The following is a 17,914-nucleotide window of genomic DNA, read 5'->3' as shown; positions in this document are numbered from 1 at the left end:
ATTCACAGTATTTTAATGCCAAGTAAATTGACTTCATACGACAGCTGTGGTAAAGCGGTTAACTATTGCGAATTAAAATTTTATTTTCTACAAAAAGGCTATTCAGTAAGATTATTATGACATCATTTGTAAATCACGTCATGTATGCAATTGATTAACATACCTTTTTCCTTATGCAAGTGTGAATATGCTGTCTAGAACAGCTAGCTAAACCTGGGGTCCTCACAGTCACACATAATCAATAACACAAGGTGCTGGTTCCATATTTATTACGGTACGTAAATGAATGAGTGAGTGATTCAATGAGGATGAGACAGGTAAATAACTGAAATAAACAAAACAAATACTAAATACCAAAATAGACCGAAACAGAGTTCCATAGAAAAAAAAACTCACATATAAACCTAACCATAATAATAGATCAATTACTTTAACAATTACTAAATAAAATGAATAACAATAATCAATAATCAATTCTCAAATCTTTCCTGATTTAAAACTTCGTGAAAAATACCTGACTGAAAAGAGTTTACAATAGTACACAAAGTTTCTCAAAAAATGATTACCGAAATAACTTACAAATAATATGCATTACATCACAAAAGTTTGCTATAAAAAAACTTACATGGTAGTAGGCCACAAATCAAAAGAAAGTAGAAGGAAGAACAAAAAACATGTATGTACTTCTTCACGGATGGAACTCGAATGGCTGACAAATTTGCACGGGAAAATGAGGGAAGTAACTCTATATACAAAAGAGTTCTACTCAAGGAAGATAATTCAAAAAATTGACAAAGAACGATAACTCTAGATGATTCACATTACAAAAACGATATAAATGAAAAAATAAGAACTGTGACAGCACACTCCCCGTCTGATGTTTGTAACATCACAAAAGTTAAATAAACTACACTACGTCATTGGCAAGAAGCAACACCATCTCGGTCACCGGACGGATAAATGTGGACGGCTGGCAGCCACGTCTCACCACATGTATTTCGGCTTTCCGCACTTTCCCATCATCACTAAGGAACGTTTTTACGATGGCACCCATAGGCCAAAGGTTACGGTGAACATTCTTGTCACGAAGCAACACAATATCACCCTCTGTAATGTTTCTTTCACTGCGCATCCATTTCCTACGAATCTGCAGCGTATGAAGGTACTCTTTCCTCCAGCGTGTCCAGAATAAATCTGCCATATGTTGTACGCGTTTCCATTGGGCTAGATACATGTTCATCTTGTCAACAGGGAAGTTGACGATCACAGGGGTTTTCTGGGTAAGTATCATAGAAGGGCTCAGAGGGTACGGATCATCTGCATCTTCCGACAAGGGGACTAACGGTCTGGCGTTAACGATCGCTGAAACTTCAGCCATGAATGTTGTAAGTATCTCATGAGTGAGAGATCTGGCTGGTATCTCCAACATAACAGCATCAATTACACGTCTTACGACTCCAATGAGGCGTTCCCATGCGCCACCCATGTGCGAAGAGTGGGGTGGGTTAAACTTCCAAGTAGTTCCACACTCATAAAGGAAGTTTCTGATTTTACGGTCTGCTATGTTGAGTCCAGATGAATCGATTTTCAGGTCATTTATAGCACCCACGAAATTGGTTCCTTGATCTGAACGAATTTGGGTAACTTTTCCTCGAATGGCTTCAAACCTCTTAAAGGCGTTGATAAATGATGAGGAGCTTAACTCCTCCACAACTTCAATGTGAATTCCTCTCGTTGTAAGACAGGTAAATAAAATCGCCCATCTTTTTGAGTTCACAGATCCTCCACGTGTCCGTCGAGTAACTATCTCCCAAGGACCAAACGTATCTAGGCCGATGTATGTAAAAGGTGGGCTAGGCTCCAAACGATCTGTAGGAAGGTCCGACATTTTTTGACACAATAGTTTTCCACGTAATTTTCTGCATTTGACACAGTAGTGAAGCATGGATGAAACTAATCTTCTGGCTCCTATTATCCAGAATCCAGCACTACGAATTGCTCCTGCTGTGAAGTGGCGACCTTGATGTACACAGAGTTCATGATAGTAACGAGCAATCAACAACGCTATGTGATGGTTTCTTGGTATTATCACTGGATTTTTCTCACTGATTGGTAGAGAACTTTTGTTGAGACGTCCGCCGACTCTCAGAATTCCATCTTTATCCAAGAATGGTGAAAGAGGTAGAATGTTACTATCTCTAGGCAGAGGTTTTTCTTTCAAAATGCACTGAATTTCTTCTGAATACACTTCACTCTGCACAGTTTTGATGATAAATTTCTCAGCTTTGTCAAAACTTTCCACGGTTTTTGAATTTTCACACACATGCCATCCAGAACATTTACCGTCTCTTTGATGAAAGGATTGCGCTATATGTTGAAGTCTGGCGATAGTTTCAACAAGTTTCCTCCACTGAGAAAAACGTGAGAATCTTTCGGATTTCAATCCGAGTCCCGAGATATCAACCTTTAAACAAGTGATTTCTTGTCTGACATCCTTGTCTGAATCTGGGTCCACCATCTCATAGGGTATACTTGCATATTCAGTCTGTTGTAAGTGTGCAAGTGATGGTCCTGACAACCAAGTACTGTCTTGTAGAGCTTGAGCTGGTATCTGTCTCGTTGCTTGATCAGCTGGATTTTTGTCTGTTGATATGTATGACCACTGATCTGGTTTAGTCACTTTACGAATCTGCATCACTCTGTTTGCCACATACTGAAAGAATCTCCTTGAATTGTTGAAAATATATCCCAACACTACTTTACTATCACAGTAAAACTTGAAATGTTCAATCGGTAATTCAAGCTGTTCTGATACAAACTTAGCAATCTCCACCGCTAGCACAGCGCCACAAAGTTCTAAACGGGGTATTGAATGTCCTTGTAAGGGCGCTAGTTTTGATTTGCCCAAGACAAATCCAAAGTTTCCTTGTGATTCTACATAGGCCACTGCTGATATTGCCGATTCTGAAGCATCACAAAAAATGTGAATTGTTTTGTTAGTAGTCTCACTCCATGACTGTGTCTGTTCTAAGTAAACTCTTGGAATGTGTAGGTTTTGGAGATGTTGTAAAGAACTTTTCCATTTTTCCCACTGAGTAGACTGATTTTCTGGAAGAGGTTCATCCCAATTGACTGTTTCTTGAAGTAGACTCCTCATGAGTGACTTGCCTTGGATGATAACTGGGGCAAGAAATCCTATAGGGTCGAATACTCCTCTTCTTGTGACCTTTGAGATTTTAAAGATAAAGTGCTTCTTTATTGTCAATTATAATAAATATTACATCACCGATAGATTTCTGTGCTGGTTGTGTTAGACCTTAAATGCCCATCATCAAATTAGTCTTAACAACTTAATCTATACCAAATTAATTTTGCTGGTCATCAAATGGAATCCCCAAAGGGTACAGCTTAATCAGAGCGACTGAGACAGCTAGCTTTCCAACATTGAACTCATTAATTAATCTTTAACTGAATGCTACTCTTTACTACTGAATGGGTCTGCACTATCTACTATAATTTTTTTTTAAAAACATATAAAATACTCAAAGATTTTTTTTTGGGGGGTTGAGATTTAATGTCCGACAGGTTTTAATATGTAATTCATATGGACATGCTGATTCCATCCCACCCCATTGTGGATAACACTCCTCTTCTTGTGAATGGTTTGGCGTCATTTGAGATTTTAAAGAAAAACGAATCTGATTGCAAGTCCCAATTTAGTCCTAAACTGCGTTGTGTTGGTAAATTGTCCTTTGATAAATCCAAGTCTTTCATTTCACTTGACAGATCACTCGGTGGAAAGGCGTTCATAACTTCCTGGTTGTTCGAAGCTATTTTGTGTAGACGTAATTTCCTGTAACTCAAAGCCTTCTGTGTTCTTTTCATGAGGTCCACAGCTTTTTCTACAGCAGGTTGTGACGTTAATCCATCGTCCACATAAAAATCACGTTCCACATACTGAGTTACGTCAGTCCCAAACAGATTTTCTACTTCCTTTACAGTCTTGCGTAATCCATAGGTTGCAATGGCTGGTGAGGGACTGTTTCCGAAGACATGAACAGTCATGCGGTATTCGATCAGTCTCTTTTCAGGGTTGTTATCTTCATGCCATAGAAATCGTAAATAATTTCGATGACGTTCACAGACTCTAAAACAGTAAAACATTTGTTCAACATCTCCAATTAATGCAACTTTGTCTCTGCGGAACCGTAGTAAAACGCCAAGAAGACTGTTTGTCAAGTCCGGTCCAGTAAGTAATACGTCATTAAGTGATTTTCCTTCGAATTTTGCTGAGGAATCAAACACAACTCGTATTTTATTTGGTTTTTTTGGGTTGTAAACTCCAAACAATGGTAAGTACCAACATTCTTCTCCATTCTGTAGAGGCGGTGCTACTTCTGCATGACAATTCTTGAACAATGCGTCCATAAATTCCACAAAATGTCTTTTCTTTGTTGGATCCTTCTGCAAAGTGTAATCTAACTGTTTTGCTCTCTTTCTAGCTTGATCGTAGTTGTTTACAAGTCGCTGATGGTCCTTACGAAAAGGAAGTGGGGCTTGCCAATGTCCACTTGCGTCTTTTGTAAACTGTGAATTCATGATATCTAGAAACTCATGATCATCCATAGAAAGTCCTAACTTTTCATCACTCTCAGTCCTCTGAAAAACACTTTCACCGATTTCAGTCTTTGTACACATGATGTTTGTTGAGGTTTCATCGACGATTTTTTCCTTGACCTTTAAATTACTGCCACAGGGTAACATCAGAGTAGGACGGCCATCAGGTAGAATACAGGTTTTCATGACGTTAATGACATCTGGTTTGTGGGTTTTACCCAAACAAGTTTCACCAATGATAGTCCAACCAAGGGATAGTTTTTGAGCGTATGGTTGATTTCCAAAACCAATGCGTTGGTCCAAGACGTGATGTGCTTTGGTTACATCCCTTCCTATCAGTAATAGGATTTCTGCGTTAGGATCAATTGGTGGTATGTGATCAGCAATGTCATGCAAGTGTTCATAGTGTAGAGCTACCTCCGGCGTAGGAATTTCCTCTCTGACTTCAGGGATTTCATCACACTCAATGATGGTAGGTATATCTATACAGTTCTGTCGATCTAATGACTCTACCACTAATCCATGCACTTTACGTCCTGATCTTTGAACTTTTCCTGAACAAGATGTTAACAGGTAATTTGTTGTAGTTCCAATACTGTCCATAAGATCAAAGAGTTTTGGTTTAGCAAGTGTTCTGTTTGACTGGTCATCAATCACTGCATAAATTTTCACAGATTTTTGCGGACAGTGTTTTGGGTACACATGAACTAGAATGGTTTTAGCACAAGATTTTCCTCCAAATGCTTGTCCACAGATTTGTGTACATTTAGAATTCACATCTGGGTTGTTCACATTTTCAAAATCTTGTCTCTCAGTGAAATTCTCCCCGCCATTGTTTCTCAAAGGGTATGGAGTCTTTATTTTTGGCCTATTCACATGTAATGGTGATGTGTGAAATTTGCTACCACATTCTCCACACTGCACATCAGAATGACACTCTGCTTGTTTGTGATCCTTTGAACAACATCTAAAACACAAATTGTTATCTTTCAAGATTTTTCGCCGTTCATCAAATGATTTTGTCCTGAAACCTCTACACTGTTCCAAGGAATGGTTTGTTTTATGAAGGGGACATTGATTTTCCTTTCCTGAGCTCTGAGAAATCTGTGGGGTTTGAGATAGAGCTGTTTTCCTGCTTGAAATTTTCAAAGTTTTGTCACTGTGTTTCTGCATACTTAAGTTTCTGTCTGTATAAGCAAAACTGGGATTATTCTTGATACGGCTTTGCTCACGAATAAAGTTTGCAAATACATGAAATGGAGGAAACACAACATGATGGTCACTGATGTATTTTACCGCTGTATTTGTCCATTTTTCTTGAAGTTGGTATGGAAGTTTCATGACGATAGGTGTCACTCCTGTCGATGCATCAAAGTATGCGAGTAATGACTGGTAACGAATATCTTCTTTTGCTGCTAGGATTTCATCCAAAATATCAGACAAGTCGTATAGGCGTCGATAGTCTTTTGACGTAATAGGAACAAAAGAGTTCAGTTTTGTTTTTAATGCAGACTCTATCATTTCAGGACACCCAAATCGCTCCTCTAATCTTTGCCAAATTCGCTGAAGTCCACGAGTAGGATTGTTTGCACTTGCCGCCTTAATGCTGAGAATCTGTTGTTGAGCTGACAGACTAGTGAATTTGATAAGAAAGTCTATTTCCTCTTCTGGTGTTACTTGCAAGTCTCTCATAACAGATCTGAAGGTTGCTTTCCAGGATGGGTAGAATTCAGGCTTGTCATTAAATTTGATGAGACGTGAAAGCATTAAGTCTTTTTTCAGGAGATAACGAGTAAAGTCTTGTGTTGCTGCTTGTCCTACACTCCAAGATGGTTGTTGAGGAATGTATGGAAGAGCCTGAGGATTTAATGTTGATACACAGGGTTCTGGAATCAGTGGAATGTTTTTATCCTGAGTTTGAATTAGAGCATGTTGTTCTACATATGATGATTTTGTGCGTTCTTTTCTGTCGACACTCTCTAAATCTTTAATACAGGTATCACTATGACCACATTGACTTCCTTCTTCTTCACTGAGAATTTCGGCTTCAGCAACCGCTACTTCTTTTTTTACCGAGAGTAATTGTAGATCTGCTTCTAGGTCGTCCGTCATTTTCTGAGACTTCGCTCTTTCTAATGCCAGAAGAGATTGTTCTTTTTTGATTTGCATTTCAAGTTCAGTATATTTTAATTTTGCTCGCGCAATTTCTGCCTTTTTTCTCTTCTCAGACAATGTACTTTGATTACTGTTTGATGAAGGAGTTTGTGACACATTTTCTTGTGATCTCTTTGATCTCTTTGATCTCTTTGATCTATTTGAATGGACATCTTCTTCCTGATGTGGTTTCTGCTCATGAAGCTGTGAAGACTGTTCTTGCAATACACCAAGCTTTCTGAAAGCGGAGTCAAATAATATTGAATAACCCTTCCTTGCCAACTTGAGTCTTTGCAGTTCATGCACACATCTCTCGGTACGTTGTCTTTCCAGAAATTCACAGAATTCACTAAAATGTGAGTCAAAGGCATCTATCCTTGTTTCTAATAAAGATTGTAATTGAACGATAAGTTTGAGATTTTTAGAAGATGTGTGATCTACTTCTTCAATAATGGTATCAACGTTTTTCCATAATTTCTGCAGTTTAGCTGAGTAAGTGTCAATAGACTTGTCTAGAAGACCTTCACCTTTTGCAGTTAAATCTCTTTGACGTTTCGGCCTGGGAGAGGCTTCATCTTCTTCTTCTTCTGCTTCTTCGTCTTGACGATGATCACTCATCCTCGGATCCTGGGTTTGACCAGTTGACATTTATTTACTATGCTGTCTAGAACAGCTAGCTAAACCTGGGGTCCTCACAGTCACACATAATCAATAACACAAGGTGCTGGTTCCGTATTTATTACAGTACGTAAGGAAATGAGTGAGCGAGCGAGTAAGTGAGTCAATGAGGATGATACAGGTAAATAACTGAAATAAACAAAACAAATACTAAATACCAAAGAGACTATAATAGAGTTCCAAAGAATAAAGCTCACATATAAACCTAACCATAATAATAGATCAATAACTTTAACGATTACTAGATAAAATGAATAACAATAATCAATAATCAATTCTCAAATCTTTCCTGATTTAAAACTTCGTGAAAAATACCTGACTGAAAAGAGTTTACAATAGTACACAAAGTTTCTCAAAAAATGATTACCGAAATAACTTACAAATAATATGCATTACATCACAAAAGTTTGCTATAAAAAAACTTACATGGTAGTAGGCCACAAATCAAAAGAAAGTAGAAGGAAGAACAAAAAACATGTATGTCCTTCTTCACGGATGGAACTCGAATGGCTGACAAATTTGCACGGGAAAATGAGGGAAGTAACTCTATATACAAAAGAGTTCTACTCAAGGAAGATAATTCAAAAAATTGACAAAGAACGATAACTCTAGATGATTCACATTACAAAAACGATATAAATGAAAAAATAAGAACTGTGACAGCACAGTGAATAAAATAAATCTTTTGAGAAAAATGGTTCATCTTACTTGGGCAAACACATATTTTTATGGACTGGTAGAATCTGAAAGCTTGGTACAATTGTAGCATCTTTGGCTACTAAATTTTACAAGTTTGATTTTCATCCCTAAGAAATAATTACATATTTAGATTAAACAATGGAATACATTAAGTAAAATTTTATTTTAGCAAAGACAAGTGAAAAGTCAAGTGAAGAAAAAGCAAACAAGGCTTCACGATCTGCAACTAGGCCACTGGCGATGAAGAAGAAAAATGTACAGCTATAAAGAAGATACATCAGTGATCAACTAAAGCTGGGCGACTTATATTGGATTGACGAGGTGCAGGGGGATATTAATTTGGGTCTGTTTATCTTTCTGTTTGTCGATCTGTCTGTCTGTAACACTTCGTTCTCTTAACATTTCCAAAAAGCCATCAGATATTGCAATGACATTTTATTTATATTATAACTCATTTTGACGATCCCACTGCAGAACATGATTAATCATCAATACAAATTTAATGTTGTTTTTAAATTAAATATTACCCTTATATATTTTGAAGTGATATGGTCAGAGGTCAAGGCCTCTTTCGGGGGCACATATTGTTTTTGCCTGTCTGTTTATCTGTTTATTGCCAATTTACCTTTTGCCATAACTTTTGAATCATGAGAGATATAGATACTTCATATTGGGTATGCTTACTCCAATTTCAAATGAGACCAAGACCAATGACCATGACTGTCATCGTTATGCTAAAATATAGCCTATTGAATCTTTTACTTTTGAACCATAAGAGGTAGAGATTTTATATTGAGTATCCATACTCCACTAAGTTCTTTCAAATTACATCAAGGTTAATGACCTTGTGACTTTGACCTATATGTTTTTGTTTTTTTTTTTTTCAAACTTTGATGCCACCAGGTGCATACTGCTTTTGTTTTTTTTATGGGGGGGGGGGGAGTGTTATGAATTAGTTCTGTTTGGTATCTGAATCTTTTATTGTACAGAATTCTTCAGAAGTGAGGAACCCTGAGGGCCTCACCCCTACTCTCTACACTAGGTTGTTGATTTAAATATTTTTTTTAATTATTATTAATATTTGTCATTGTACATGTATATCATAAATATTCTATGAGAGCTGCTTCAGACTGTATTAACATAGTTTGAAAATAAGACAATCTGTTTCCCCCCTTGTGTGTAAATCATGATGTTGAATCATAACTGCACTATAATGTAACAGCAGTAAAATTGTAAAGAATTTGTTGAATTAGATACCATCAGCATTTTTGAAAAATTATTTTATGTATTATTTTTTCTGTGTGGCCATGAATTTTTATAATGCATACATTCATTAAATTTTTTTCAGATATCTTATAATTCTGCTTTGTTGCTATGTATGATTTTTTAAAGAAAAAGATGTCCTAGGAGGCTAGGATATCCTAGGAAATCCTAGGAATTCCTGATTTCCTAGGACATTTTAAGTGTTGGGATTTTCCTGGGATATCCTGGGAAGTCTTGGTGTTTTGATTCCTGGGATTTTTCTAGAACCCCTGAATTGGGACTGTCCAAGGAAATCCCAGGAATTCCTGTTCCAAAAACATCTCAGGATATCTTAGGAATAATCCTAGGATTTTTTCAAGATATCCGAGGAATAAATCTTAAGATAGTCTTAGGATTTCTTAGGACATCTCAGGAATATTCTGCAAGGGCTGAGTAATAAAAGTCTAACCCAAGATATACCCCACATTCTGAATTTACACAAATCCAAGAATTATCTCTCTTTGATCATAAATTTTATAAAAGACTAATAGATTATACAAAAAAATGGGGGTGGTTGAAACCCAATATAAACTACGTCACATATTCCCAAGTCACAATATGCCCTACCTGGACCAAACTTGTATGGATGATGGACCTAGGAATAAACACAACCAGACTTGCTTTGGATCTGACCTCAATTAATATTCCAGATAAGTGACCAGAGGCCTGTTCAACAGAGAGAGTGCTAGCAAACACTTCTATGGGAGGTATGAGAAATTTTGGCGAACACTCATGAACGTTTGTTATGTTGAACAGGCTCGTGGTTGAAGTTTTTGGAGCAGTTCCATTTCCAATTAGCAAAAAGCTTTCTTTGATTGTGCATTAACATTGACTCTCAGGACTAAATAAGACTCACAGTATTTACATTTAAATAAACATTTCAATTCATATATTGACAATATCTGACCTTTTTAGGTCACAGGAGTAAACTCAGGTGACCTATTGCTATCTGTTTTTGTCTGTCGTCGTACGTCGTTTGTAAACTTTTGAACATTTTTAACTTCTTCTCTGGAACTACTGAACCAATTTCAACCAAATTTGGTATATGGCATCTATGAGTGAAGGGGAACAATGATTGTGAATTTCATGGTCCCTGCCCCCATGGGGCCAGGGGGATGGGGCCAAAACCTATAAAATTAATGCAATCTCTAAAAATCTTCTTTACTCCTGGACATTAAGCAGTGAAACTGTTGACATGATTGTAATTAGCATTGAGTCCTCTTCAAAACTTGTGACTTTCATTGTCCCTGGGTCAGGGGTTCTAGTGTCAGGACGGGACTATATATAGATCATATAGTAAAAGTGCATTATTTCTTTGAAAACCTTCTTCTCTTACTTACTAAGTAAGTATATAGTTATGATGAGCAAGGGTGTTTCTTCGAAAATTGTGAATTTCGTGCCCCCTGGTTTGGGGGTTGTGATGTTAGGGTGAGGCTTTATTGATTATATACTGAAAATACATTGTTTCTTCAAAAACCCTCTTCTCTGCTCCTGAGTATTAAACCAATGAACTATGTACATGTACATATTTATGATGAGAAAGGATGCCTCTTCATAAACTGTGAATTTCATGGCCCCTGGGTCAGGTGTTCTGGTGTTAGGGTGGGGCTCTAATGATTATATATAGTGAAAATGCACGGATTCTTTAAATTTTTTTCCATTGCCCCTAGGTATTATGCATATGAACTTAGTACATATATTGATGATGAAGAAAGGTGCATCCAGCAAAGTGAAGATAAATAAATGCTTTGAAATCTGCTCTATGGTATTAATCAACCATATATGATGAAATAAAATTTATGATAAAGTTTCCAAAATTTTGAAATATGTGGCCCCAGGGTCAATGTTCCTGTGGGATGGGGTGCACCACTGGTTATAAAGTGAAAATTTTCTCTTTCTTACTCTGATATAACTCTGGGTATGAAGTAACTATATATAGTAAGTATTCTAAGTGTATAATTATGATAAACAATGGTGCTTCTTTCAAAATTGTGAATTTCATGGCATCTGGTTTAAAACATGAACCAAATTAAATATTTGGAAAATTGTTTCATGATACTCAGGTGACCTATAATCTTGTTATGTGTTATTTTCTAACATTGATTTTGTTCTATTTCAGATCCGAGAGTGGATGGATGGTTTATGATGTCAACTCCCTGGCCGAGCCTCGTCATCTGTGTCGCCTACTTTGTGTTCGTTAAGATGGGACCCACCATTATGGCCAACAGGGAACCGTTTGAGATGAAGAAGATTCTGATTGTCTACAACTTCTGCATGGTTCTCTTATCAACCTACTGCTTTGTGGAGGTGAGTTTATAAAATCAGTTCTTGCTGTTACTGTAAGTAAATTCCTTAATTCTATTTTACAAATTCAAGATTATTCACTATCCATTTTTCATTTCTATTTGAACATGTTGAAGTTTTTACAACTATGACAAGAAAGAGAAAATACGATTTATCTCTTAAATTTTTGACAATTTAATATGAAAGGCATTTAGGAAATATAATATGAATATTGCATTTAGTCAAAAGTAAAACCAGATTCCTTCTTTAAGATAAAAATTTTAACTTATGGTAAGGATTTAGGAATCTCTGATGCTTACAAATTTCAATGAGAAGAGAATGTTTCTTTTCTTCAGTTTCTGCTTGCTGGTTGGCTCAATGGGTACAGTCTGAGATGTCAGCCTGTAGATTACTCAGAGAAAGGATTAAGGGTCTGTATCCTACAAAGGTGTAATACTGTCATTCTTGTGTAATGGTTTGGGCTGTGTGTAGCAAATTAGAGAAAGATTTTAATGCTGTCATTTTATGTTTCTAATGAGTTGGGCTGTGAGTATCAGCTTGGATAGCTCAGTCAAAAATGCAATTAACTTGTGATGGAATCAATGTGAATAAAAAATTCTCAAGAGGGACATTAAACAACAATCAAGAAAACCAAGGCAATTAAATGTGTATGCAAAACATATTAAAAACTGAAATGGCCATGAAATCCAACCTAAATAAGATTGTACCAGGACAACTAATCAATGCCTTCCACTTTCAGATGATACTTTTCACTCTCATTTTCATTATGCTGTCTGCAATCATTACCTTAAAAAGAAACCTTTCCGGCCCTGGTCCATCATGTCATTAATGGTTTTAAGCCCTGCCCTTGGCCTCAAAACTTTATTCATTTTGACTGACAATAACTAATACCAGAAGCTATAACTCATGTTATAATGGAGCTTTTGTTTATTTTTAGATGCTGAAAGTCTGTTGGATGTTTTATTTTTCTAAATTTATTGAACTTTTTGACACAGTAAGTTCTCTTCAAACTTAAGTTTGTAATTCTAGAAGATTTGTCATCATACAAGATTGGTATTACAACAATAGAGGAAAAATATTAGTTTCTGAATATAAACTGAAGTCATATTTTTTTTCAGGTTTTCTTTGTGATGAGGAAGAAGTTTAACCAGGCCTCATTTTTACACGTTTTTCACCATGGAATTATGCCCTTCTCCTGGTGGTTTGGAGTGAAATTTGTAGGAGGTAATTCGGTAGATTTTTCATTCTCTCTAATTGTTGTGCATAAAAATCTGAATTTTGAATTTGCCCAGGTCACAGGAAATTGTCCTAGACCTCAAGTATTTGTTATTGACCTCAGCTTTTGTCCTTGAAGTCATTTATCTTTGAATTGTTTTTCCTTTTCCTGACCCTGTGTATTTTGATTTATAGGTGGGTTTGGAACCTTTCACTCAATGCTGAATTCCTTTATACACCTGGTAATGTACACTTATTATGGTATGGCAGCCTTAGGTCCTCAGTACCAGAAATATCTTTGGTGGAAAAAATACATGACATCTATGCAGATAGTAAGTGGTTCACAATCAATTTTGAATCAAGTGAAGAGTGCATAATTCATCTTCTTTCATTTAACTTCCCAGGAGTAACTTTTACATATCAGTTTAATTATGTAACAATTCCATTGCATTGATATTAGGCTATCTAACTTTAATTCTCTGGTTCTCAGGCCAATTTTCTCCAAAACAAATGCGGGAGGGCACATTTTATTTATCATTTTATTGGCAATAAAGTAGATGAGGGAGGTATTTTTATACCCCCCCCCTGCAAAACAAAGTTTAGGGGGGTATATAGGAATCACCTTGTACATCTGTCTGTCTAGCTGTCTGTCCGTCTGTCTGTGCAAACATGTGTGGTCCATTTCTTTCTAACGGAAGGACATTAGGATCTACTACTCCACACAAAGATTGCCCATGACCCAAGGGTGTGTCTTGACCTTGACCCAAGGTCATTTTGGGAAGTTCAAGGTCATTGGATGAAAAATTTAATAATTCGTTTCCGGTCCACATCTTTTTTATGGATGAACTTGAAAGGTTCTCATTTCATGCAAATATTGCCCATGACCCAAGGGTGTGTCATGACCTTGACCCATGGTCATTTGGGGAAGTTCAAAGTCACTGGAAGAAAAATTTCATAATTTGTTTGCGGTCCATATCTTTCTTATGGATGAACTTCATAGGTTCTCATTCCATGCAAAGATTGCCCATGACCTTAGGATGTGTCATGACCTTGACCCAAGGTCATTTGGGGAAGTTCAGGGTCACTGGGAAAAAATTTTAATAATTCGTGTCTGGTCCATATCTTTTGTACAAGTTGACACATTAAGGATTTAGAGGTGTAATAGGCCACTTCCGGTTAAAATGCCGAGGTGTTTGACATCGGCAGTTCTCGGAACATCTATCTTCGTAAACAAAAATGGCGCGTAGTCAAGACGGCATAGGACGCTATCATAAAACATACACCAAAGGAACAGATTATAACTAATCAAAGGAAAGAATTGATATGATATTAAATAGAAAACACCTTACTATAATTTGGTTTGGCAAAATATGCAGTTAAAACGATGTTATCTTCATATACACACTACAAGGGTTTTTCCAACTTCTAAAAATAGCACCGATTTCTAAAAAAAAACAAACGAAGTATCTTTTCATTGTAATTTTGTGATTCTCTTAGTATCAGCTAACAGTTTGAGAGAATAATGTATGTTACAATATTAATAGTATGGCGTGTATTGTGGAATCTGCAATAAATCGACAGATGTTGCGTACATATAATCCCTACATAATGTAATATCCTGGAATTGTGCAAACCTGTGGCCGTGCTAAATGATTCTCAGGATTTGTGAAATATTGATGGTTTCTTGAAAAATAATTGAAAAAACAGACTTAAAATATCTAGATACTCATGCAACATACATTTATGTCACGTTCAATTATCCATGTTATCACACATGTACGTGAAATATCTGAGATGATCTAAATAGATCGATCAGTAAAAAAAATGTAATTATATGTTTAGAACTTTAACAAAAAAAAATTATATCAGCTATGAGAACAAAAAAATATTCTGGGTAAGGTCAGGGTGAATTTTATCTGTGTGGGGTTTTTATTTATTTATTTTTTGAATGAGTTTATTAGCCGCGTCGGAAACGGGGGGGGGGGGGGGGGTTCAACATATTTATTTATGCATATTTTATTACTTTATAATATATGTGAGGCACAATATCATTTTTAAAACCCTTTGATCAGTGTTTTGCGATCTGTCAGATATATTTTAGCCTTCATTGTAAAGTAAATAAAAACTATGAAGAACTGTATACACATGGGAACTGCAAAAATGTAGTTTATTTTGTAAACCCTATCTAGGTCAAGGTCAGTGTGAGAAGAGGTCAATTTTCTAAGCAAATGAATCTAATGTGAATTGAGTTGAGTATGACAATCATCTTTTGTTTATATATGCTCAAGCTCATTAGTTCATTCATTACAACCTACCCTATATCATGAACAAAAAAATAATGGCTTACATTTTTAGGGGGTACTTCACTCTGATGTAGAATATAGATAAATATTGTGGATAGAATAATTCTTTTTTATGGTTATATTATCACAAATAAATGTCACACAAAATTTACTATGTTTTCTTATTGATCATCCCTACCATAATTTTCTATGGCAGAATAATATAAACGGTTTTATAACAATATTGCTAAAATTGTCACTGAAAGCAGACAAGTTCTCTCGATTACAAGTATTCATATATCACATCTGATGACTCTGAACTAAAAAAAAATTGAATGTCTACAATCATAGGGCTTATTTTTACAGTTGAATACATGAAACATTAAACTGTTCTCTGGCTTACTAGAAAAATTACATCTCTACCCTTTGTCTATTAAGGGTGCACCACTGGCGAGAGGGTACAGTTATATTAATGAGCACATAAGAAATATGTATGGACAAAATTGCATGAAACTAAGAGAAATATTGCCGAAAGTGTTGTTCATTATAACTATGCTTAATTAGGTCATATTCAAGGTCATGGCTATTACACCCCTAATACCTTAATAAGGAATTTTTTTTTATCTAACAGACCCAGTTTATCCTGGTAACGATCCACTCTCTACAGCTGTTGTTTATTGACTGTGACTACCCCACATTGTTTGTTTACTGGATTCTAGCGTACGCTGTTATATTCCTCATCATGTTTGCAGACTTCTACAGAAACGCGTATAAAAAACCAAAGACCAACGGAGCTGTAACCAATGGAGTCAAAGCCAAATCTAATTAACAAATGCTTTAATTAGAAATATAACAATTATAACTCTTACCATATCCATTTGTTTATTTATAATATTTTTTTGTTAGCTATGACTTGTAAGTTAATTTGACATTTCTCCTATTTTAGACACCACCTCATGCATAAATTGCTAACTATGTTCAATGTTCCAGCAGTATGTACCCCATAATCTGCATGAATGTTAAAAATGATAATTAGAAATAGAAACAGTTTTAAGTTCATTCTTTGTTAAAGGTTTTTTTTTTTTATAATCTTTGATTCGACAAATCAGCTTTTATAATATGTCTTTAACGTGTAGACACATTTATTATATGATGTTGATTTTAAGGTTTTAGAAATCCCCTTCTGTAGGCACAACTTTACCAAATTAATTCAAATTTATTCTAATTATGCCTTACAAATATAATTTTGTGCTTGATATATGTGAAAAAGCAGGGATCATTTATCAGAAAGATATCTGTGGTTACAAAACTATGATTGATTATGATACAAGTGGTTGACACGTAGCACAATAGATCAACCATGAACTCTTCAGCTGTGACCAATTTATGTCAGTACTCTCCTTATTTATGTCATTATTAATTACAGAATGGACCAATCAGAAATATCAGATTTATGTAAGTTGTTGATCCGCTGTGAGAGATTTTACTGGGATTATCTAAAAACCAATCAGAATTGTTTGATATGCTATTGTTGATTGGTAGTTAGAGTATTATTACGAAATATGACCAATCAGAATTGTTAAATTTCCTCTTTTTGATTGGAAGTGAGATGTGTTATTTGGAATATGTAACCAATCAGAAATGTTATTTATCATTTTGTTTATTGGCCATATAAGTTTTACTGGGTAATCTAAGAACCAATCAGAGCTGTTAGATTCCTTGATTTTTTGGTTCTTAGTGGACTCTTACTTCTATGATTATTTGTTATTGAGTGTTCAAGATTGTAATCAGGGTATCATAGAAGTTTTACCCTGTCTTTGTTTTCATACCTCTAGAATTTTCAGGGATTCGTTACTAATGTTTCTTCTGATGTCTTCTTCTGATTCTTAATTAAAACTAGCCTATAATCAGCTATAAATGATTTTCTTCATCTTGGAATCAGGATAATTCCTATTTGTTTGTACATGTAAATGTTTCTTTATGTATAGTCTTGATACTTAAACAGTTGACGGGTTGTAGGTCTGTGTTCATTGTATGTCCCGGTCCTTAATGTATGGAAACCATTGTAACAATTCTAAGTTAATTCTGAGGTTGAAAAACCTGATAATATGTGCATAGTTGATTCAACTGTAATATTTTAAAGCTCCTTAAAGCCGCTTGGTCCGATTCCAATCGCACAAAATATATATTCGTTTTTCTTATTGAAAAATAATTAACCATAAATTGTATAAACTTTAGTCAAATTATATCCCCAAAGTCTTTTTCTTTTAAAAGATATCAAAATTCGAAGTTAAAAAAATAATTTTTGTTAGGTCACACAAAAAATAATCCTATGTTGATATTGCATGAAATAATCTTCGAAAAATTAAATTTATCGCTTACATGTATATCTCATGAAGCACAAACCCGAGCCTTTTTTCACAGCAAAGTATATATAAACTTGTAATAAGGACAATGTTTTTGCTCCTTTAAATTTTTTTTTTAAATATGTGATTTTCCTTTATTCTTTAAATATGCATATTAATATAAAAATTACTATGGATTATATTCAATTAATTTCTTAATTTTTAAAAGATGTATTTAAAATGAGTAAGGCATCTACTAATGCAAAAAAAACCTCGAATTTGAATTATCTTCATTATTAGATATAACCGATAAATTTA

At 35.3% G+C, this 17,914-nt stretch overlaps 2 protein-coding genes across 2 annotated transcripts in view; one reads left to right on the top strand and one right to left on the bottom strand.

The window, feature by feature from the left end:
* Nucleotides 1-17,396, top strand: part of LOC134262525 (elongation of very long chain fatty acids protein 7-like) — a 34,432-nt gene extending 17,036 nt beyond the window's left edge. The window contains exons 2-7 of the mRNA XM_062744925.1: nucleotides 11,570-11,757; nucleotides 12,090-12,164; nucleotides 12,692-12,748; nucleotides 12,873-12,978; nucleotides 13,165-13,301; nucleotides 15,883-17,396. Of these exons, the coding sequence (XP_062600909.1) occupies nucleotides 11,570-11,757; nucleotides 12,090-12,164; nucleotides 12,692-12,748; nucleotides 12,873-12,978; nucleotides 13,165-13,301; nucleotides 15,883-16,080 (761 nt within the window). The 3' untranslated portion in view covers nucleotides 16,081-17,396. The remainder of the gene's footprint in view (nucleotides 1-11,569; nucleotides 11,758-12,089; nucleotides 12,165-12,691; nucleotides 12,749-12,872; nucleotides 12,979-13,164; nucleotides 13,302-15,882) is intronic.
* LOC134262523 (uncharacterized) lies at nucleotides 192-3,204 on the bottom strand. The gene is made up of 2 exons (XM_062744923.1): nucleotides 626-3,204; nucleotides 192-325 (listed from the first exon to the last, which is right to left on the bottom strand). The coding sequence occupies exon 1, from the start codon at nucleotides 3,155-3,157 to the stop codon at nucleotides 908-910; it is 2,250 nt and encodes a 749-aa protein (XP_062600907.1). The 5' UTR covers nucleotides 3,158-3,204; the 3' UTR covers nucleotides 192-325; nucleotides 626-907.
* Nucleotides 17,397-17,914: the final 518 nt, after the last annotated feature.

This window comes from Saccostrea cucullata, unplaced genomic scaffold (genome assembly GCF_032062105.1).
Source record: "Saccostrea cucullata isolate Sc308-1 unplaced genomic scaffold, CSIRO_AGI_Scuc_v1 ctg1063, whole genome shotgun sequence".
Lineage (NCBI taxonomy): Eukaryota > Metazoa > Mollusca > Bivalvia > Ostreida > Ostreidae > Saccostrea > Saccostrea cuccullata.
This window is presented reverse-complemented; position numbering and strand designations above follow the sequence as displayed.

Excerpts from the sequence above, each read along its gene's own strand:
- LOC134262523 (XM_062744923.1), bottom strand. The coding sequence starts at position 3,157 with ATGAGGAGTCTACTTCAAGAAACAGTCAATTGGGATGAACCTCTTCCA.